Source organism: Polyodon spathula, chromosome 10 (assembly GCF_017654505.1).
Source record: "Polyodon spathula isolate WHYD16114869_AA chromosome 10, ASM1765450v1, whole genome shotgun sequence".
NCBI classification, from domain to species: Eukaryota; Metazoa; Chordata; class Actinopteri; order Acipenseriformes; family Polyodontidae; genus Polyodon; species Polyodon spathula.
Genome location: NC_054543.1, coordinates 48,880,431 through 48,903,739, shown reverse-complemented (window position 1 = coordinate 48,903,739; position 23,309 = coordinate 48,880,431). Strand labels below are relative to the sequence as shown.

General features: G+C 41.9%; 1 protein-coding gene across 2 annotated transcripts in view; it reads left to right on the top strand.

The window, feature by feature from the left end:
* Positions 1-2,766: 2,766 nt before the first annotated feature.
* LOC121322506 (adenylate cyclase type 5-like) overlaps positions 2,767-23,309 on the top strand; it is a 68,844-nt gene continuing 48,301 nt past the window's right edge. For both annotated transcript variants that reach the window (XM_041262606.1, XM_041262605.1), the window contains exon 1: positions 2,767-5,052. In XM_041262606.1, the coding sequence (XP_041118540.1) occupies positions 4,171-5,052 (882 nt within the window). In that variant the 5' untranslated portion in view covers positions 2,767-4,170. The remainder of the gene's footprint in view (positions 5,053-23,309) is intronic.

The following is a 23,309-nucleotide window of genomic DNA, read 5'->3' as shown; positions in this document are numbered from 1 at the left end:
TTTAAAACTGGATAGGAACTGGATGACATGTGGAGCATGTTGTCAGTATCTTCCTTTGTAAAAACTTGTGAAAAGTAATCATTTAATATAGTTGCTATTTTTTTCTTCATCTACGATTTTGCCATTTGTATCTCTTACACATTTAATCTCCTCTTTGAATGTTCGCTTGCTGTTGTAATATTGGAAAAACATTTTGGAATTGGTTTTAGCTCCCTTAGCAATGTTCATTTCTATTTCTCTCTTGGCCCTGAGCAAGTCACTTAATCTCCTTGTGCTCCATCCTGCAGATGAGATGTTAAACCACTGTCCTATTGTAAGTGGCTCTGTGTATAATGCACATTTCACAGCCTACTCTGGTAAAGTGCTCTGTGATGGTGGCCCACAGTGAAAGGTGCTATATATAAAATAACTGCATGGCTTCCATAGGAAAATATGTTTTTTATATTGTGTCCCTCATCAAGTGACACAATATTGTCTGTAAAGTTTCTAAATTTTCATACCCCCAGCACTGTACTGTTTCCATGAATTAATTATTACTGATGAAATAACATGAGTGCCTAGCCTTCCTCAATAGGCAAAGCTAGCGCTGCTGTTCAGGGCTCAATATGCCTCAACATTACTAGCAAGCACTCGGGCGCCAGGGCGCAAAGCAGGACAAGAACCTGGATGTCTTTGCTTTGTGGGAGTGAAGTGAACTCTCTGAACACCGTCCTTTTCTTTCTGCAGAGGACATAGAAAATTAGCCTGGAAAGCGACCCCTCAGAGGAAGGACAGTGTTCTGATCAAGGAGGATACTGCCTGGTACTATAAGCAAGCTCACTGTCTCAACACAGTGCATACTGCAAGGTACTGCAGGCAAGCTCACTGTCTCCAGCCAGTGGATACTGCAAGGTACTGCAGGCAAACTCACTGTCTCCATACAGTGCATACTGCAAGGTACTGCAGGCAAGCTCACTGTCTCCATACAGTGCATACTGCAAGGTACTGCAGGCAAGCTCACTGTCTCCAGCCAGTGGATACTGGCAGTACTGCAAGCAAGCTCACTTTCTCCATCCAGTGCATACTGCGAGGTACTGTAAGGAAGCTCACTCTCCCCCTCTAGTAGATACTACCAGGTACTGCAGGCAAGCTCACTGTCTCCATACAGTGCATACTGCAAGGTACTGCAGGCAAGTTCACTGTCTCCATACAATGCATACTGCAAGGTACTGCAGGCAAGCTCACTGTCTCCATACAATGCATACTGCAAGGTACTGCAGGCAAGCTCACTGTCTCCATACAGTGCATACTGCAAGGTACTGCAAGCAAGCTCACAGTCTCCAGCCAGCCAGCCAAGCTGGATACATGCCAATGCTGCAAGCAAGCTGACTCCCCCCCCACCCCCCCCCCCCCCCCCCCCCCCCCCCCCCCCCCGGTGGATACTCTCAGGTAATTCAGGTAAGGTCACTGTCTCCTTCCGGTGGATGCTGTCAAGTACTGCAAGCAAGCTCACTGTACATCCTGTGGGCCCTGCCAGGGTTTAGATCCTAAAAACTAGCTCTTATACTATTAACAACAGTTTATTTGTGGGGTTCACATTTAATGGTTTGTCTGATACTTCATGCTTCATGTTTCATGTTTCATGTCTCATGCTTCATATCTCATGTCTCATGTCTCATGTCTCATGCTTCATATTTCATGTCTCATGTCTCCATCTTCATGCTTCATGTCTCATGCCTCATGCTTCCTGCCTCAGGTCTCAAGCAGTTGATTTTTACAAACACAGGCAGAGTTACAAGAAGCTAGCCACTTAAGCGTTTTGAAATTCTTGCGGAACAGGGTCCAAAGTGATAACCGCACTGTGGTTGTAACCAAAGGCACAGTTCTAAGCTGCACAGTATTATAACATTAGGGGTTAGTAGAGAGAAGATAATATTGCCATTACTATAATGAGATGTAGCTGTGTAAGTTTGAGTAAGTGTGGGTCAAATAGAAGCAACGACTGGTCCGCAGTAACTGTGTTTTCAACTGTGGTAGTTATTTAACTTTACCAGAAATTAAATCAAAGTTACTGCTTTAGATTTTTGTAGTTGCCTTAGGAAAAAGTGGAGTTTTATAACAAAAATGTATTGCAATGCACTTCTACACCTCTGATGTTTACCTGCTGTGTCAGCAGTCCATTCCAGTCCTGGACCTTGTGCCAACCAGGTAGGTTTAATTATTCAACTGAATGGAAATAAAAAATTACAGATATGGTTGCGATAATGCCTGTGATATGAATGGCTTTTAATGCTAGGTAATAGAAAAAATAAGTTGAAGGTGTTGAAATAGGAACAGAGCAGAATGTGATTGCACTTGTATGTGCTGCAGAATGGCTCTCAAGATGTCTGATTATCAAGGGTCTGGCAGTGTGCCTACACCACTACCGTAGAAATAAAGAGATAAAGAAAGAGAGAAAGAACACAAGAAAGAAATAACACATTATCTTTTTATCTTATAGGCTTGCTGAGTGAATTTCTACTAAACATTATCGTTAATATAACGTAGCTTGCAAGCTAGCAGCCTGCGAACAAAAACATCGCTCCTACAATCCAACTGTTTGACTAGCCCCTCCCATTTAGAAGAAAAACCAACAAACAAACAAACAAACAAAAAAACACTCTGTGCGCTGAAAATACCCAGGTTTTGACAGGCACTTAGACCAATGAAAATTCAAGAGTGAAAAGTTACCCTCACTGAGCACCCAATAACAGCAGATAGAAGGCAGGGCTATCGAATCAAAGTTGATTGAACTGGAGTACAAAGAGCAGCTGAACAGGGATGCGGAATCCACGGTACAGGGAGCTGCGCTACAAACACAGGTTACACAGTGAAATGATCCAGTTTCATTTCTGTACCGCAGAGAACTGCCATATGCTGAATGAAAAACAAGAGCTCTTATGCAACAGGACGGAACGGGAGGATCTTTGCTGCATGATTTACTATGGATAAATATAAACCTCGACTGTCTGAAATGTTATAAAGGATATACAGTATGCTGTACACGAACACGCCGATTGATCTCCCGGAGTTTTACTTACTGACAACACCGACGCATCATCATTTTATTTTCAATCGCAAAACCATTCTTCATTTGGAAGACGTTCTGTGTTAAATCCGCTCTTGCGGAAGGAAAATGAAGCTGGTGGAGATTTAATAGATTTCAGCGTTGTATAAAATGTAGGAAACGTTCTGCAGTGAAAGGTGCCAGCTCAGGTGTGAAGCAGCAAGCAAGGGGAGCGATGACGAGAAGGGCAAGACCACCGCGAGCAAAGGCGACACTGTTCATTGACACGTCGTTTTATTCTAAAGCAAATAAACCTTTATGATCATGAACGGTGAGCCACATCCAAAGCGCCGTCGCTGCAGTTTGATCGCACTTCAGTATTGGTGATTTTGTTTCACCGGCCTCTCAACTGAAAACAGGATTGATAGTTTTATGTTTGCAGTCCAGTTAGGACATCTTGCGCTTGAAAGGATTCACGAGTCAATTATTGAAATGATGGCATTGAGCAGCTTCACCGCCCAGTCCACGAGTACCAGATATTGCATGCAAAGGGAATTCATTCTCACAATTTGAATTCATTTTATTTTAAAGCTGTACTATTTGCATTTTGAGCTTTTTTTAAATGATCTATATCACGGTATGATACAATAGGTTTAACTGGAAGAACGTTACAGTGTAACTGATTTAATTTAGACTTTAACATTTTGGGAAAAAAATGCTTAATGATCAGATATTTTCCCTTGAGCTTAAAATTATATTTTAAAAATACGTATTTATCCCCCAGAAACTTTTAACAGTAAAATGTTTTTTAAATGTTTTATTTCTATTTTAATTGCTCTGGTATGTGCTCCTGAGTACTGAACTATAAAGACTTCCATGGTTAAACAGTTTAAAGTAAAGACGCAAACTTTAAATATTTGTCTGGAAGATTACTGAACTCCTTAAAGAAATTGTTATAGAAAGTTGATCATTATTATTTATTATTTTGTAATATTTTCAACACAAAGACTAAGTGGATAGTGGCTCTGGATCACTAACACCATGCTGAAGGAATGGATTCCCACTGCTGTGTTTTGGCTCAATAATTAAATAACCAATTGCATATCAATCTCCTCGCCATTTCAAGCTGGGTGTGTATCTCAGATATGTCCCGATCCAACAGCGTGAGCCCTCCGGGGTTCACTGCCCCTGGACCTCAGGGTGGAACTGAACATCGCTCTGCTTGGAGCGACTCCCAGTCCAGAGCCAATGGGTGTCCTTACTCTACTAAATCAGCTGCCAAGAAAACCAGGTCCAGCAACAGGTGGAGAGGAGAAGAGGATTTGGAGCGGCACCCAGGAAGGACCACAAGCACTGTGAGCAGAGTCAGCTTCAGGTCCAAGTCTGCATGGCAAGACAATGGAGAGGAGGGCCATAACAACAACAGAGCAGGCCCAAAGCAGGATGGGGAGCTGAGAGCCAGGTCTGTGGAGCTCGGGCTACAGGCTCAGGACATGAAGTTCTCCATGGCTCAGTGTTGCAGCAGCGTGTTGCAGATCTTCAGATCCAAGAAGTTTCCGTCGGTCAAGCTGGAGAGGCTCTATCAGCGTTACTTCTTCAGGCTCAACCAGAGCAGCCTGACCATGCTCATGAGCGTCTTGGTGTTGCTGTGCCTGGTGATGCTGGGCTTGCACTGTGCAGGGGGGGGTTACAAGCTGCCCTATGTGGTCGTCTTCACCATCGCCATTGCGCTCATCATTGTGCTCATGATCATATGTAACAGGAATGGGTTCCACCAGGACCACATGTGGATCATCTGTTACCTGGTCGTCTTGGTTGTCATTGTGGTTCAGATCATTGCGGTTTTGCTGGTGGAGCCCAGGAGTGCCTCAGAGGGGATATGGTGGACTGTCTTCTTCATTTACATCATCTACACGCTGCTCCCGATCAGAATGAGGGACGCCGTCGTAAGTGGAGTCATTCTATCAGCTGTGCACCTGGCCATCTCTTGGAAGTTAAACCAAGTGGACAGCTATCTATGGAAACAGGTAAGAATGTCATTGCAACTTGACACAAATCATGTTTGACTGTCACCTTTAGATTATCACAATCCTTTTAGGGTTTTTTTTTTTTTTTTTTTAGAATGTGAGGGATAGGTTTTGCTCTTTTAATTTTCTGTACTGTCGGCTACTAAATTCACACACTGTTAAAGTTTTAATTTTTGAATTAAGTGGTTTACATAAGAAGGTAAAATTAGATACAACAGTTTACAGAATTCAAGGTTGATTAGGAGCTTGTTTGCAGTTGACTGGAGATCTTTATTTTACTGTATGTATGGCACATTTACATTTTTAAAAACTCTTGCAGATTGTGTACAATAAATGACTCTGTATTGAATGCACGCTGCATGTTCTAGTCTATAGGCGCATGTGTGACAATGACAAACTGCTCACATTTCCTCCACTGAAAGCAGTCTCTTGCATCCTTCATTCCTACAGAACACGAGGTGTCCAACAGAACTGTTGACCTTTTTCTGCTAATTGCTTACTACTACTTCAGACTAATAAATTACAACACAGGTGTATTACCAGGAGTGCTTCTGCAGCATAGTGGATGTTTTTTTGTTTTATCTTCTTTCAAAACATTGATGACAAAAAACACAGCAAGGGAACGTTCCTCCGAAGTGGTTTAATTAGTCTTGAAATTCAAAGGGGACCTGATGTGCCTGGGTTATATTTCACTTATGGCTAATTATAAATTCCCTGTGGTTGGTATGAATCACAATGATTTTACAGGTGTTATGCCTGGGTGTACTGTACCTGAGCCTGGATTATGGATAACTTGTAAGCTATGGGAGTTTCAGTGTCCATATTTATATGTTAGAAATACAAATAAATACAGAAATCTCCCAGGTTTAGATGTATCTGTTAATACAGAAATCTCTCAGGTTTAGATGTGTCTCACTCTGGGCTCCAGCACAAGGCCTGTTGACTAATGCATTTGCAGACTCTGGATGGATGCTATAGCTTGTTGTTATGGAAACCACATTTCTTTCTCACCAGTACCACCAATGTTGCTCAGAAAATACTGTTTCCTTTTCCTGACTAAAGTTGCATGGGTGGACAATTAGGAAGAGCTAAATTAATTCAATCTGTTTTGTAAACGACTCCTGTTCTTAATAGAACCATGAGCGTTCTCATGGGGATATACACCATAGGACTAGATCTTTATTGGTGCCTAATGGTAAACCAGTCTGTATTTCTGAATACTTACAGAACGCTTACAATAATTCTTCCAGTTTTAATTGATAGATTATTCCATCCCATATCACAAAAATAAACTCTATCTAGGCAGACTCTGCAAGTATACAAGGCAAAAATATGCAGATAGCGAGATACCTGGGGCTGTGCAGATGGATAGATACATGGATTGTGCAGATAGAATCATGCTGTTACCTAGAACATCTACGGGGAGCAGCTACAGGCTGTTGTTACAGTGGCTGGTGTTACCTAGAACATGTACAGGGGCTGCTGTTTCATTGAAGATTTAATTTGATCTGGAGTCGATTGTATTAACCCTCATTGCACTCTTTTGTTAAAGGATATGCATTGATGGGACAGTAAGTTACCAGGAGAAGGCTCCTGCAGGGTTTGTACAGGAGCTCAAGAGCAGTAGCATTTCAATCCTTTCGCTGTTTGTATCATTACAATAGAACCCTGTTTTAATGCAGCCCTGATGAAGAACTGCATCATGACTCGTGTTCATTCATTTAATAAGATTTAATAGTACAGTGCAACGTATAGAAACATTTCTCATGCCATGTCTGTGGTTTATCTTGCTGGTACGTGCTGTAAAAGAAAGCTTTCTCTATGGAGCTGCACTCTCCTTACTCACTTCACTACACCGATTAGTCTGTAGAGGAAAATAATGCATGGACACACAATTGCTTCAAAGTGCAACTGCATCATTGGGATTCTGGATCTCCAAAGCCAGTGATATGTCTGTGTCTTTCTGTCCAGTCTGTTCATGTTGCTACAGTAATGATCAACCATCTAACTGGAACTAAATCATCTCATTCACATATATTTCAATGTGTTCTGATGTATTAAGAACATTAGGATACCTTTAACACTAAATTATTCTCATACGTAGAAGCCCTGCAGCAGTCTTTCTGATGTTTGTATTCAAAATACTGTAAAAATAGTATTACAAAAGGAGAAACAGTCAGATTATTTTATTTAGTACTTTACATAAACATCTGAGCAACCGAAGCATGCATATATATGAACATTTACTTTACAAATCAAAACAAGAAAATGTAAATAAATAAACATCTGAACAGACATTGGTTTACAACATACATATTTATAAAACTGAAATGACAGCAATACATTTTAACTTTTCAACAGCAATCGGTTTATCATCAGATGCGCACAATCAACTGAACAACGTAGATAAATAGACTTAGAAGAAAATATTTTACAGAAGCGCACAGCACAAGAAGTTATGAAAAGTCTCATTTATTTTTCTTTTTTTCTGTTTTTTTTTCTTTGTAAAGTATCCAGGAGTTGGTGGCTGCTAGGTCCAATACATTGTAAAACACCTGAACAGACCACCGTCGGGAGCCAGCTTTCATGGAATACTTCCGTGCCATCTGATTCAAAACATCAACTCCATATTTTGTTCCTGGCTCCTGGCTGTGCGCTGTGTTGGAGTGGGAGAGTTGTACAGAGAGGTGTACAGATTTAGCCTAGAGGTTTCAAGCACTGCTTCTAGGACAGTAGTTATTGTCTACTGTAGAAGAGAGATACTGGTTCAACTATTATTCACATCCTCAGAAACTGAATGCATGCTATTCAGTAGAAAAGGAGAAATGCTAATAAATACAGGAACATCAGTGATTAATTATTTTTTATTTATTGTCGTTAAAAATGCATCCTTTTTTATTGTGTGTACAATATTCATTTGAAATCCTTTTTTTTTTATTTTTTCAAAGATACAGTTCCTTGTAATCATGCTGCACTAATGTGATTCCAGTAAAGTGGATCTCTTTCTGTGCTGCAGCATAACTTGAGTAGTTCAGTGTATTTCCTTTAGCACATGCATCTAGTGTTGCTGGTAGTACTTTTGTGGTTCTGTGAGGGAGTGAGGGAGCGGTGAGCCACAGTCCAGGGGAGGGAAGCATGTTCTTATTTTTTATAGTGTAGCACTACATAAAACAATGTCCTGCAGTAAACTGACAGCAATATTGTGGAACTTTGAAACGGAACTTAATCATGGGAAATGCTACATTTAATAAATATCATGAGTATTTTGTAGATGAAATAGCAATGTTTCTGTTCCAGGGGATGGCTTAAAGCAAATTATAAATCTCTCCCTCCCCCACTCTCTGGGAATATCTGAATTCTGCAGGTGATCCACAGCTGGCACATTTACCTTTTAATGTAATAATGGTCATCCATGCTCTCGTAGTAAATGTTTTTTTTTAATTATATCTTTTAATAGAGTTCGATATTTTTTGAACTACAGGACATGCAAGATAATGAAAAATAAAATCCAAAATTTTATTGGACAACTTTTTTTTTTAATTTTTTAATTTATTTTTAAATTTAGTCATCTCCAATTTTTTACCCCGGTTTTCTCCCCAATTTAGTGTGCCCAATTATTATCTGTATCCTCGCTCACTTCTTCTCAACCCCCCCCGCCAACTCGGGGAACGGAGGCTGGAGCACGCGTCCTCCGAAACATGCCCCTACAAATCTGTGATTTTTCACACTGCGGATCCACAGCGCCGGAGGACAACACAGATCTGGAGACTCCACTGAAGAACCACAGGCGCCCTACCGGCCACAGGGGTCGCCCCTGGACAACTGTTTTGCAGAACAAGACAAGAGAAAGAAATATTACTAATATAACGCGGTACCTTTTTATTAAGTAATAATGATATTATATTACATTTATTTTACCTTTTTCTGGAGAAACGACTAGCAAGTAATAAGTTACTTTTTCAGTAATGTGCCCAACTCTGGCAAGCTTCCTATACTCGCAGTCTTGAATCCAGATCGTTTGCAACACAAACACTATTAATATGAGCTTCCTATGTGAGCAGACCCCTGTGCAGTCAGGGTGGAGAGAAGCAGCACACTGCCCTGTGAGTGGGAGTGGCCTCTAAGAGTGTCTATGCTGTGATTCATTGAATACCTGTGAGTGGGAGTGGCTTCTGAGAATTGCTCTGCTCTCGCACTGCGCTGCAGATACATGTGAAAACGGAATGTTTCCGGCCCCCAGGCCCTGTCTGCAGCAGGACTGATGGGGACCTCAAAGAAACACAAGCTTGTTGGTTGTGTAAGTCATGTGTCCAGAGGGTTTCACATTTGCATGAAGCAGCACTATATTTCCAGTAATTTCCCCAGCACACACGCATATTAAATGAGCCTGCCAGCCACAGAGATTGCGTGGCAGAAAGGGAGCATGTTGCCTTGACAACTCCTGTACAGGACACAAGGCAGTTGTATAAAGTGTGAGCCACTGCATTCATTTAAGCGCTCGTCAGCAGAGCGGCTGCTACCCAATGAGATTTACAGTACATTCATCGGAACAAAGTCATAAGCTGTTGACCTGCATATGCCATTATTTTTCTAAATGTATTTATTTAACCAGGAAAGTAACCCTTGAGACTGAAGTCTCATTTTACCATCCAATACATGCTGTCCTGAATATTATACAGTATATTGTGGCACATCTCAGGGTTATTGCTTCTGGAGAAATTCTGAAATATCAGCTCTAAAAATATAGGACACACTAACCAACCATACAGAATGTAACTACAATTAGAAAATCCCCTGACATGTTTCTTTCATCCACAGGAGCTATATAATCTGTGTGTAACTATTTAGCAACAATAATGGGAAACCAGAAGGATCACATGCACAGCTGTGCTGCCGTACTACACATTACAGCATCCTCGAACCTTACACAGGGCTGCAGTGCTACACATTACAGCATCCTCAAACCTTACACAGGGCTGCAGTGCTACACATTACAGCATCCTCAAACCTTACACAGGGCTGCAGTGCTACACATTACAGCATCCTCAAACCTTACACAGGGCTGCAGTGCTATGCATTACAGCATCCTCGAACCTTACACAGGGCTGCAGTGCTACACATTACAGCATCCTCAAACCTTACACAGGGCTGCAGTGCTACACATTACAGCATCCTCAAACCTTACACAGGGCTGCAGTGCTACGCATTACAGCATCCTCGAACCTTACACAGGGCTGCAGTGCTACACATTACAGCATCCTCGAACCTTACACAGGGCTGCAGTGCTACACATTACAGCATCCTCGAACCTTACACAGGTCTGCAGTGCTACACATTACAGCATCCTAGAACCTTACACAGGGCTGCAGTGCTACACATTACAGCATCCTCAAACCTTACACAGGGCTGCAGTGCTACGCATTACCTCCAGTGCAGTACTACCTGGGCTTGCTCTCTATTCAGACCATTCTGTAATATGCACAGTATTCGTTTCTAGATCAAAATCATTTCAGAAAGGTAGCCAGTGTACGCAGGTAGCAAGCAATACTTATTTCTGTATTATGATTCTGACTCAGTTCAGTGCGTAAATACTGTCAGGCTGTCCAAACATCCTACCTCTGGATGAAAAGGTCACTTCAAAATCCTCAAAGTACAGTATGCCATTGTCATGGGTGTCCAAGTGGTGAAAGGAATCCATTTTACTGCAGTTTGTCATTAAAACTAGTGTTTGTAGAACTGTTTCTGATTGGTTGTTATCAGCCAGTAAGAGGCTAGTAAGACATGACGGCAGTGCAGTTCTGTTAAAGGATCAATTGCTGTGACATCATCAGCCTTCCTCTGCACTCATTCAGAGAGGAAGCGCTGAGACGTCAGCCTTCCTCTGCACTCATTCAGAGAGGAAGCGCTGAGACTTCAGCCTTCCTTTGCACTCATTCAGAGAGGAAGCGCTGAGACTTCAGCCTTCCTTTGCACTCATTCAGAGAGGAAGCGCTGAGACTTCAGCCTTCCTTTGCACTCATTCAGAGAGGAAGCGCTGAGACGTCAGCCTTCCTCTGCACTCATTCAGAGAGGAAGCGCTGAGACGTCAGCCTTCCTCTGCACTCATTCAGAGAGGAAGCGCTGAGACGTCAGCCTTCCTTTGCACTCATTCAGAGAGGAAGCGCCGAGACGTCAGCCTTCCTCTGCACTCATTCAGAGAGGAAGCGCCGAGACGTCAGCCTTCCTTTGCACTCATTCAGAGAGGAAGCGCCGAGACGTCAGCCTTCCTTTGCACTCATTCAGAGAGGAAGCGTTGAGACGTCAGCCTTCCTTTGCACTCATTCAGAGAGGAAGCGCTGAGACGTCAGCCTTCCTTTGCACTCATTCAGAGAGGAAGCGTTGAGACGTCAGCCTTCCTCTGCACTCATTCAGAGAGGAAGCGTTGAGACGTCAGCCTTCCTCTGCACTCATTCAGAGAGGAAGCGTTGAGACGTCAGCCTTCCTTTGCACTCATTCAGAGAGGAAGCACTGAGACGTCAGCCTTCCTTTGCACTCATTCAGAGAGGAAGTGCTGAGACGTTATCCTTCCTCTGCAAAAATAAATTAAGAAGCAGTGAGTCTATTTGTTGTGAAAATGAAGCATGTTGGAAAGTCTGTGAATCCCTTCCTCTCCAGGCCTGAGCTCCTCCTTTCCTTTCCCTGCATCATGCTGTGTGGAGGAGGGTCTGCGCTCCTTTCCTTTCCCTGCATCATGCTGTGTGGAGGAGGGTCTGCGCTCCTTTCCTTTCCCTGCATCATGCTGTGTGGAGGAGGGTATTGTGTGCAGGGTTGTGGGGGAAACAGCTGGGAGCGCTGAGTTTTAAATAGAATTGAACCATTAGCCTCTTGGGGCTAATGTGGTACAGTAAATGATGCAGTTAAGCAGACTGCTTCCTTTGAATTTTGAGTAGCGGGCTGCATCTGAAGGCTGGAATTGGGAGGTTTTTAACCCTTGAATGTATTAACCCTTAAATGTTCTTGTTCTAACCAAAAAAAATATTTGATACATTTGTATAAATTTTATTTGCATGCTTTGGGGTTGCTTTTAAATAAATAAACCCGTGGAGTATATTGATGTTTGGAATCCTGTCGACATGGTTTTTTTATAGCTGTTGTGTTTCAGACGCGGCTCTGTGTGGGTTTGGCTGCTCCAGCAGGCATGTTTATCAGTGCTGTTACTGAGGCACACCACCATCACAATACACTGTTAGGATTGAGGGCACTCATTTGTTAACAAGACAGTTACATGTTGGGACTGATTTAATGCCAACATTATATTATATGATCATTTAAAAATTGATTGGATTAGCCAAAGTGTGAGTTGATGATTATTACACTAATGCAGGCACGCTGTAATGTAAATGTGACTTGGTGATTATTACACTAATGCAGGCACATTGTGATGCTGCTGGTTTAAAAGGAGCCCTTTGTCATCTTCAATGGGAAGTGTCCCTTAGGGTGACCACCTGTCCCTAACTGGGTGGGACAGTCCCGAAATGTAAAGGTCAAGTCCCTGTCCCGGGCTTCATGTCTCCGGGATGGCATTTGTCCCGAATCCGTAGACACAGTGCAATCTTACAGTTCAGTGCCACAGTCAAACCATAGCATATTTGTTTATAACGCATCATAGCACCGCCCATGCTGCATTATTTTGCAATGCCTTACATTTGATCGCTAGCAAGTTAAAACAGTTTAAAAAAAAATCGATGTATATACTCAGGAACGCCCCCAGAAACCTTACACATGGTACGCACAACTGAGCCACACCGACATCTCCTCTCGTGCCGATAATGATTGCATCAACATGCTGTGAAGTGTTTCAGTCAGAGTGCTGCATTTCTGTTCTTTCCTGAGTTTCACGTTTTAAAAATGAATAAACACAGCACTCTGCCATCGAGATAGAACAGCAACTAGAGTGATAGCCAAACAGTCCACAACAATAAAGCTACAAATAAACCTATTTGAAATACAGAGTTAAAGGAAAAGCTAGCTCACAAATATTTTATGCTGTTTTTCATTTTTAATCATTTTACTCTCACAACTAATCATTACCCCCCCTGTTTTTTGGGGGAAACAGTAAAAAAAAAAAAAAAAAATGAAAAATGAAAATATATAAATATACCCCAGCATAAGAAATGGCAGGTGTCCAGTTTTTTTTTCATTTTTGATGTATGAAGGGGAGCTGCAGTATGGTTCCAGTTCAATTGGCAGACACTTTGTTACTATTGGTAAGACATGAAGACAATGAACCAAAAAAGGGTTTCTACTTTTGAAAGTGTTACCTGATTATTCTAGATACTACAGTAGAGGCTGCTGAAGGGTCTCAGTGCACGGCAATCTCATGCCATGTTGAGCACCTTTTTATTTTACTACAGTAGAGGCTGCTGAAGGGTCTCAGTGCACGGCAATCTTATGCCATGTTGAGCACCTTTTTATTTTACTACAGCAGAGGCTGCTGAAGGGTCTCAGTGCACGGCAATCTCATGCCATGTTGAGCACCTTTTTATTTTACTACAGCAGAGGCTGCTGAAGGGTCTCAGTGCACGGCAATCTCATGCCATGTTGAGCACCTTTTTATTTTACTACAGCAGAGGCTGCTGAAGGGTCTCAGTGCACGGCAATCTCATGCCATGTTGAGCACCTTTTTATTTTACTACAGCAGAGGCTGCTGAAGGGTCTCAGTGCATGGCAATCTCATGCCATGTTGAGCACCTTTTTATTTTACTACAGCAGAGGCTGCTGAAGGGTCTCAGTGCATGGCAATCTCATGCCATGTTGAGCACCTTTTTATTTTACTGCAGCAGAGGCTGCTGAAGGGTCTCAGTGCACGGCAATCTCATGCCATGTTGAGCACCTTTTTATTTTACTACAGCAGAGGCTGCTGAAGGGTCTCAGTGCATGGCAATCTCATGCCATGTTGAGCACCTTTTTATTTTACTACAGTAGAGGCTGCTGAAGGGTCTCAGTGCACGGCAATCTCATGCCATGTTGAGCACCTTTTTATTTTACTACAGTAGAGGCTGCTGTATGTTATAAATTCAATCTTGTGTAAAATCAAATCGACAGCTGTCTTGGTGTTCTGTATGAGACCAGGAACATGTCTCAGACTGACAGCAGGATATACTGTCAGTGCACAACTTGAGAAGATTGCAGTGAAGGAGAGTACATGCAATATGATGTATATGGGATGACAACATTATGGGGCTCTGTTAGGAGCAATTGTGTCTGACTCTGTCATGCCAGTAATTGTGTTTTGAATGTCTTTGTTGAACAAGTAAGCTACACCCTCCTGGCACAATACTGCACTGATTCACATGGTCTGCTCTACCTGTAATCCATTAATGCTCAGAGTCAGAAAAGACATTAAGCACCTAATGATTCTAAAAATAGATACCAGGCTTCAAGTCAAGTGTGCTGTTACCATGCAAACCCAACCCACTCTCATTCTGTTTGAGGAGCATTGCACGGGGGTGGGGCTGGCTTAGCTGAACCCTACATAAATGCAACGACCTGAAAGTAGCATTGCATTGACTAGTACTAAAAAGAAGCATGCTTGAGAGGAATGTTTCGAAGATAATGAGGAATGTTTGTCTAATTTCTGAGAACTATTCTTTTCAGCTCTTTTCATTGAGTGCTATAGAGATGGAAGTCACACCTTGTCATACATCATATCTCACTCTCTTCAGTGCTGAAAGGGTAATTCCATCAGTGAGGTTTGATTTGAAAATGAAGAAAACCTCCAATAGATCTTTAAAAGGATCTTGAAGTATCAGAAGAGAAGCCCTCCGTTCCAGTAAACACAGTGTGCAGAATCGATGTACAGTATTCAAGTATATATTATCAAACCTTTTAATCAGGTTCATTTTGCTGGGTGGCGAAAAGCATATTAATAAAGTCTGTGTAGTAATTAGTACTGCAAGGAATGCTAATTAATGTATTGAAAGTGCTGATCATATATCAGCAACTCAGAACCAGTAATGGACAGAATAACACGTCGGGCATCAAGGGCGCAAAGACAATTAGCTTGTATTTAAAACTCAGTCAGTACAAAGTAAACGTGTTTGTGCGTTTGTGTCTTTATAGCATTGCCCACAATAGCACACTGTAATAATTGAATATTTACTGTTCATGCAGCTTACTCTTTTATTATTATTAGGAATGCTCAGTATTAATGGAATATTACTCTGCATGTAAACATACTGAATGTGTGAATATATACAAATAAACCAGTAAGATAGGCTGATAATTGGACATTTTCTTAATTTTTAGGTTGTTGTTCCAATCTTGTCGGGACATTGTGCTGCCATGTTCTGTCCCAGTTGTGCTGTGATTTCTATGTGTGATTTGTGATTGGTATAGTAGGTAACAGCACAAGGGTAATCCCTTGATCAGGTGGCTGTGGGTCTCATTGTTGGTGCAGTGTACAGGGCATCTATAATCCCTTGATCAGGTTGCTGCATGTCTCATTGCTGGTGTAGGGTACAGGGCATCTATAATCCCTTGATCAGATTGCTACATGTCTCATTGCTGGTGTAGGGTACAGGGCATCTATAATCCCTTGATCAGGTTGCTGCATGTCTCATTGCTGGTGTAGGGTACAGTGTATCTATAATCCCTTGATCAGATTGCTGCATGTCTCATTGCTGGTGTAGGGTACAGTGTATCTATAATCCCTTGATCAGATTGCTGCATGTCTCATTGCTGGTGTAGGGTACAGTGTATCTATAATCCCTTGATCAGGTTGCTGCATGTCTCATTGCTGGTGTAGGGTACAGTGTATCTATAATCCCTTGATCAGGTTGCTGCATGTCTCATTGCTGGTGTAGGGTACAGGGCATCTATAATCCCTTGATCAGGTTGCTGCATGTCTCATTGCTGGTGTAGGGTACAGTGTATCTATAATCCCTTGATCAGGTTGCTGCATGTCTCATTGCTGGTGTAGGGTACAGTGTATCTATAATCCCTTGATCAGGTTGCTGCATGTCTCATTGCTGGTGTAGGGTACAGTGTATCTATAATCCCTTGATCAGATTGCTGCATGTCTCATTGCTGGTGTAGGGTACAGTGTATCTATAATCCCTTGATCAGGTTGCTGCATGTCTCATTGCTGGTGTAGGGTACAGGGCATCTATAATCCCTTGATCAGGTTGCTGCATGTCTCATTGCTGGTGTAGGGTACAGTGTATCTATAATCCCTTGATCAGATGGCTGTGTGTCTTATTGCTGGTGTAGGGTACAGTGTATCTATAATCCCTTGATCAGATTGCTGCATGTCTCATTGCTGGTGTAGGGTACAGTGTATCTATAATCCCTTGATCAGATTGCTGCATGTCTCATTGCTGGTGTAGGGTACAGTGTATCTATAATCCCTTGATCAGGTTGCTGCATGTCTCATTGCTGGTGTAGGGTACAGTGTATCTATAATCCCTTGATCAGGTTGCTGCATGTCTCATTGCTGGTGTAGGGTACAGTGTATCTATAATCCCTTGATCAGGTTGCTGCATGTCTCATTGCTGGTGTAGGGTACAGGGCATCTATAATCCCTTGATCAGGTTGCTGCATGTCTCATTGCTGGTGTAGGGTACAGGGCATCTATAATCCCTTGATCAGATTGCTGCATGTCTCATTGCTGGTGTAGGGTACAGTGTATCTATAATCCCTTGATCAGATTGCTGCATGTCTCATTGCTGGTGTAGGGTACAGGGCATCTATAATCCCTTGATCAGGTAGCTGCATGTCTCATTGCTGGTGTAGGGTACAGTGTATCTATAATCCCTTGATCAGATGGCTGTGTGTCTTATTGCTGGTGTAGGGTACAGTGTATCTATAATCCCTTGATCAGGTTGCTGCATGTCTCATTGCTGGTGTAGGGTACAGGGCATCTATAATCCCTTGATCAGATGGCTGTGTGTCTTATTGCTGGTGTAGGGTACAGTGTATCTGTAATCCCTTGATCAGATTGCTGCATGTCTCGTTGCTGGTGTAGGGTACAGGGCATCTATAATCCCTTGATCAGAGGAACAGCAGTGCTTAGTGTAAACAAGGAGAACAAGGAGTTTTGTGACCGGAAAACAGCTTAACTGTCCGGTATAGTTTAGAGCTGGAATAAAGTTTAGTTTAGCACTCCTGGAAGGAGTTAAGCTTTTATTTTTGTTTGTTTATTTTTGTTCGCTTGTAAAAAAAAGTGCACAATCGCGCTAAAATCCGGTTTCTGTGTCTGGGTCAGTAATTTTTAAAGGGTGCAACGAGCCCAAGCTGAGGACTTTGCCACAAGCGCTTCTACCTGTGTTTCAGCAGCCCTGTTCTATCTTCCAGCCGGAACAGGAGGCTGCATTCCTGACATGTTAAAAGTCCAGCTGTTGAAGCAGACTCAGTGTGGCATAGTCCGTGATGATTTTCACTCCAAACTTCACTTACCTTTTACAGTTAAGATTTATCCTCTCTTGATAATAGCGAGCTCGTGCAGTATTCATGCACTAAAGATCATTTTTGAAGTAGTGATGGTTAATTAATTACTGTGCATGCTGCTTTCATTATACAAGGGATTATACAAGAGACCTTGAATTATAATAGTTTGGTTCTAGGACAAGACTTCAGACCGGAGTCTTCAGTTCACATATTTACTAGCAAAAAACAAAAAAAAGGATAGTTGTGTTCTTCATTAAATTTTACTCCCATATGCGTCGCACTGAGCCTTTCCCAGGTACAGTATAAACTGGGAGTAATAAGCTAAATTTACAATGATTGAGCCTCCCGCATGTGAATTCCTGTGGCAGTTCTTGACTATGCTGTGAGCCTGGCAATGCTGCAGAGTAGCTCATCTACAATCAGGAGAAGCTCATCTAGTCATTACAATGGCATGTCCTGTTCTCTGCTTTGCATCACTCATGGGCTTACTGTGCTTGTTAACGTGACTTATTCACTTATTATTAGCAGGCACTGCAGCACAGACCTCTTTAGCATTTCTTCTTTGTGCGTGGGGTCCTCGTATAATTATAGAACAGTGACAGGTGTTGCCACAATATAATGCCATGTGAAGAAAATGCTGCAGCTGGTACTAGAAGGATGGCTGTTTATTTCACAGAGTGGCCAAAAAGCTTTGAGGAGGGAGTAAATGTGTGTGGCAGTAGCTTAAACTACAGTGGTAATGTAAACAAACTGGTAAGTCTACCATGTCTGCTCTGAGATGAGTGCGCAGAAGGATAAACTGTGGAAGAATGAATATTCCCTTTAGTGTAAAAAACTAACAAACAAGCAACCATAGTGAGACCCCTGTCTTGAACACTGTAAATATGGCATTCACTGTTTCAGCTTTTTATAAGGGGAGCTTTCCACAATAACACTGAAGAAGCTTTTTTCTGTACTTCATGATTGTTTGGCTTCAAGATGACTACTTCTGCAACATCATTATGGGATGTTCTTATTGGTGACAAGTTCTGTGGAGCAGCTGTGCTTGGTTTGGTGTGCAGGAAGGTTGGATCTGTGGAATGTTAAACACAGGAGCTCTGGTTTGTGAATCAGAAAGAACTGATGCATTTCTAATTCCAGTGTCCTGGGAATGGAAGTGTACCCCGGACCTCTGTCTGAATTTCTACTCTGGTGTGACACACACATGCACACAGAACGGAGGTTGATGCCACTTAATCACATGTGTTCTGCATGTGCACAAACACTGAGTCTCAGTGGAGGAGCAACATGACCTGTGAGCTTTTGCTGGTGACTGAGATTGAATCTGAACCAGCAGACACAGAGTTTAACAAAGTATAGTACAGTGAATCAAGCAGCATTACATACAACAGTGCTTCGAAATCAACAGAGTAGTTAACTTCAGATAACATTGGTGAGACATGACAGCAGGGCAATCAGACCACCAGTTCCTTACTAAAAGGCTCAGTGTTTTATCTGAGCTGACCATTTCCATACCATAACCCCGTATCTGTGCAGTTCTCCTGTAGAGCTCAGAAGCGGTTACACAGTAGAAAAGCTGGGACTCCCAGTTCCAGAAACACGATTATATTGCAGTACACAGTGGGATGGTATCTTATCTAGGATGTTCATTATAATCAAGGAGCTCTGAAGACATTTTTATTGTATGATTGATTTGTAGAATGAATAATAGGACAATTATTTAAATATTATAACCAATATTTGTTATCACTGGTACAAGCAGAAATGACAGTACTGTAAGCTCAGCACAAAGTTGTGTCAGTAGTGTTGCAGGTGTGTTTAAATGTTGCCTTTTAAAAATCAAAGCACTTTTCCTGACTTGAAATCCTTGTCCTGCTCCCCCTATTTAAGTCTTGATTGCACAGCAGGTTGTGAAGGCAGCTGGAGTGGAGAGAATCCTCACATACCCTCAGTGGATGAGTTGGGTTCTCATGTATATTTGTATACTTACTGTCTTGTGCAGAGATCAAATCCCTCCAGAAAATGGACAAATAATCCCTTTGGTCATTTTTGAAGTTTGCTTTAAAAATACTTCAAATTTTAAAATAGGCGATTGCGACTCTTTTTCAAACCAGACTAAATATTGATTAAAACAATCATTGAAGTAACAGTGAATCGTGCTGCCTGTATAAAATTGATAGATTTGAACATAATTCATGGATCTTCTGTGCTGAAGTATGTTCTTTATAACGCTTGGCTGATTCACAGTACTACAGTAAAGGGTTTATTTGAATGCCCAGTTCTTGAACATTTCCCATACAAGATCCACAAGTGACCCCATTCTGAGATACAATAAAGCTGCCTGTCCTCTGGACAGGGAAAACAGATTTTGTCTTGTGTTTGTCTGAAAGCCGATCACAGTTGCACAGTATTTGAAACCACACCTGCATCACACAAATCTGCTTTTCTTTCATTGGGCATCACTGCCTTTGGCTTTGCAAACATGTTTCTAGAGCTGGTGCAACCCCTCCTCATCACAGTGAGAGGCACGGTATGAACTCTTCCATTCCCAGTGAGAGGCACGGTATGAACTCTTCCATTCCCAGTGAGAGGCACGGTATGAACTCTTCCATTCCCAGTGAGAGGCACGGTATGAACTCTTCCATTCCCAGTGAGAGGCTCTGTATGAACTCTTCCATTCCCAGTGAGAGGCTCTGTATGAACTCTTCCATTCCCAGTGAGAGGCACGGTATGAACTCTTCCATTCCCAGTGAGAGGCACAGTATGAACTCTTCCATTCCCAGTGAGAGGCACGGTATGAACTCTTCCATTCCCAGTGAGAGGCACGGTATGAACTCTTCCATTCCCAGTGAGAGGCACTGTATGAACTCTTCCATTCCCAGTGAGAGGCTCTGTATGAACTCTTCCATTCCCAGTGAGAGGCTCTGTATGAACTCTTCCATTCCCAGTGAGAGGCACTGTATGAACTCTTCCATTCCCAGTGAGAGGCACGGTATGAACTCTTCCATTCCCATGAGAGGCTATATGAACTCTTCACAACCACTGCATTACTATGCACTCCTTCACATTGAAAGATTACAGGAAGCTTGGTAAGGCTGGTATCCGACTTTGTGTTGATGTTTTGCGTATCTTGATACAAGTCCTGACATTTCAGTTGGATATGGACAGAATTTATTCAGATTTGACACCATTCTTTTTCTTGTTTTATTCTCTGCATTTAAAATCATGTCTTTTTTTTTTAAATGTGCAGGTATATAAAATGGCTGCACTAAAAAAGCATATTTTGTGAGCTCTACATTCTTTTAATACTGTTGCCTGCTGTACTTTAATTTGATTAACTGTTATTATGTTAAGGACACAAAGGCCTTGTTTGCTTACATTACAGTGTTCAACTAAGGAAACATTTGCCACAGGATGTAGTATACAAGAGCTGCATATATTAATGCTGTGTGGCACGAGCTGTGTCGTTTCCCTTTTCATCACTGGTAGTGCCACTGTGAGCACATGCTGTGCAGTTTATATTCTGCATAATTCATTAATAAGACTGAGATGAAATGCATCTCTGACAGTAAATAACACTGGGACTTTTCACTGAGATCTTAACAGGCAGGCTATTCCAACAGGATTCATGTACGGTACAGTAGAGTTGATTTGGATTGCATGCTGATTGAAATATCCTTCATGACATTGCAAAAGGCAATGCAGTTGGGAACCATACTTAATGTAGTGTGTATACACAGTACAGTATATCACTGTACCTCATGTAGTGTGTCACCGTACAGTATATCACTGTACCTCATGTAGTGTGTATACACAGTACAGTATATCACTGTACCTCATGTAGTGTGTATACACAGTACAGTATATCACTGTACCTCATGTAGTGTGTCACCGTACAGTATATCACTGTACCTCATGTAGTGTGTATACACAGTACAGTATATCACTGTACCTCATGTAGTGTGTACACACAGTACAGTATATCACTGTACCTCATGTAGTGTGTCACCGTACAGTATATCACTGTACCTCATGTAGTGTGTACACACAGTAGAGTATATCAATAGCTGTGTTATGGGTGTCACTGGTACAGTGCGGACTTGGTGGTTCTTGCAGAATCTAGTCCAACTGATTCTCAGGCTCCTGCCTGTACTTCTCAAGTCTTAAACCAAAATTATATCCACCATGTGGAACACAGTGGCTGCTTCTGAACAAAGGAGCCAAACAGAATCACAAGCCACACAAAGGAGCCTAAAGTAGCAAATGTTGCCCCTTGAGATGTTCCTGATAATAATAAATCATGCTGACAGGAGCAAGCTGGAGTTTATTGGAAAGCAAGATGAGAATGTGCTCTTTGATTAGTACTGTGTGTCCTGGGTTTGTGGAAGTGCAACTGTAGGAAAAGATAAGGCAAGCATTTTGTTTAATGCATTAGAGCATAAGAAAAGTTAAAACAATAGGCTATTCGGCCCATTGAAGCTTGTCTGGTTCCTAATAGTGAATCAGAACCAGCCACATGGCTTTGCAGCCACTTCCATATATACTGTAGGGACTGCATGGGAGAAATCACCTCTTCCTCTTCCTCAGTCTCCAGTTACCCTTCTAATACTTTGGGTTCATGTTCTTCATGACTCGCACTCTCTGGGATGTCTGGTTGCTCTTCACTGAATTCTCTCTGAAGGCACAATGTCCTCAGGGTAATGGAATGATGTTCTGTATCCTTGTAAATGGGTAAGAAAGCCATGTGGTAAGTATCTTGTGACCTTTGTTTTCAGTGACCCTTGTGATGTAAAACTAAGGAGTTCAATTACTGGAGTGAAATCCTGCACTCTGACTGGTTAAGAGGACACCTGTAATGGATTTATTGTGCTATACAGTGCGACTTAACAGCAAAGCAAACAGGGGGTGTTGATCTTGAGTGTCCATTGATTTGTCATGTCAGTCAGTCTGTGATTGCTTTAACCTGTCTGTATCCAGGGTCAGAGCTGTAAGTCAAGCTTGGTAAGAAATGAGAGCTGTGGGGGAGGTGCAAGTCCATGGTGTCTCCCATGATGACAGTGGATGGCAGAATTCCACCTGTTTAACAGTTTATTGCTTCTCTGGTGAACGCTTTCAACACTGCCGACCTGCATTCAGGTCCAGGAAAGAACTCCCTCGGAACTGAATGAAAGGCCAGTATTGATGGTGTTCCATAATGCTACTGTATCAATGCAGTGCTGACAGAGATACAGAAGAAGAAACGCTGTGCTCAGGCTTGTTGTACAGTACATTTCAAAACTGTGCCGACCACTGGCACGCTTTCAAATGTTTAATGATTGATTAACATTGCTCAATGAAAGATGTGGAGTCAACAGTGTAGGGCAGTGGTCCTCAACTGGCTCTCGAGATCTATTCCAGTCCTGGTCTGAATTCCAACCAGGTCCTAAATGAGTTAATTGCCCCTTAGCAGCTTCAATTAACTACATTAGAACCTGCTTGGAGTAAATACCTGAACTGGATTGGATCTCGGTGGCCAGTTGAGTACCACTGGTGTAGGACATACAACTGGATACAGTATCACATTTTATTAAAGGGTTTTCATTGAGATGTATCATGTTGTGTGTAAAACTTACACAAACATTGTTTTAACATATCAACTTTTAAAAATAATGTAGTGTTTTCATTGTTTGGGGGCTGACTGTATTATTATTATTATTATTATTATTATTATTATTATTATTATTATTATTATTATTTGTCATTGTGTGACAGCTGCAAATGTACTGAAGGAAACCAGCAAGTTAATCGAACAGTAGGAAAATCCTGCTAATGTTATTAATATTGTTTCCTTT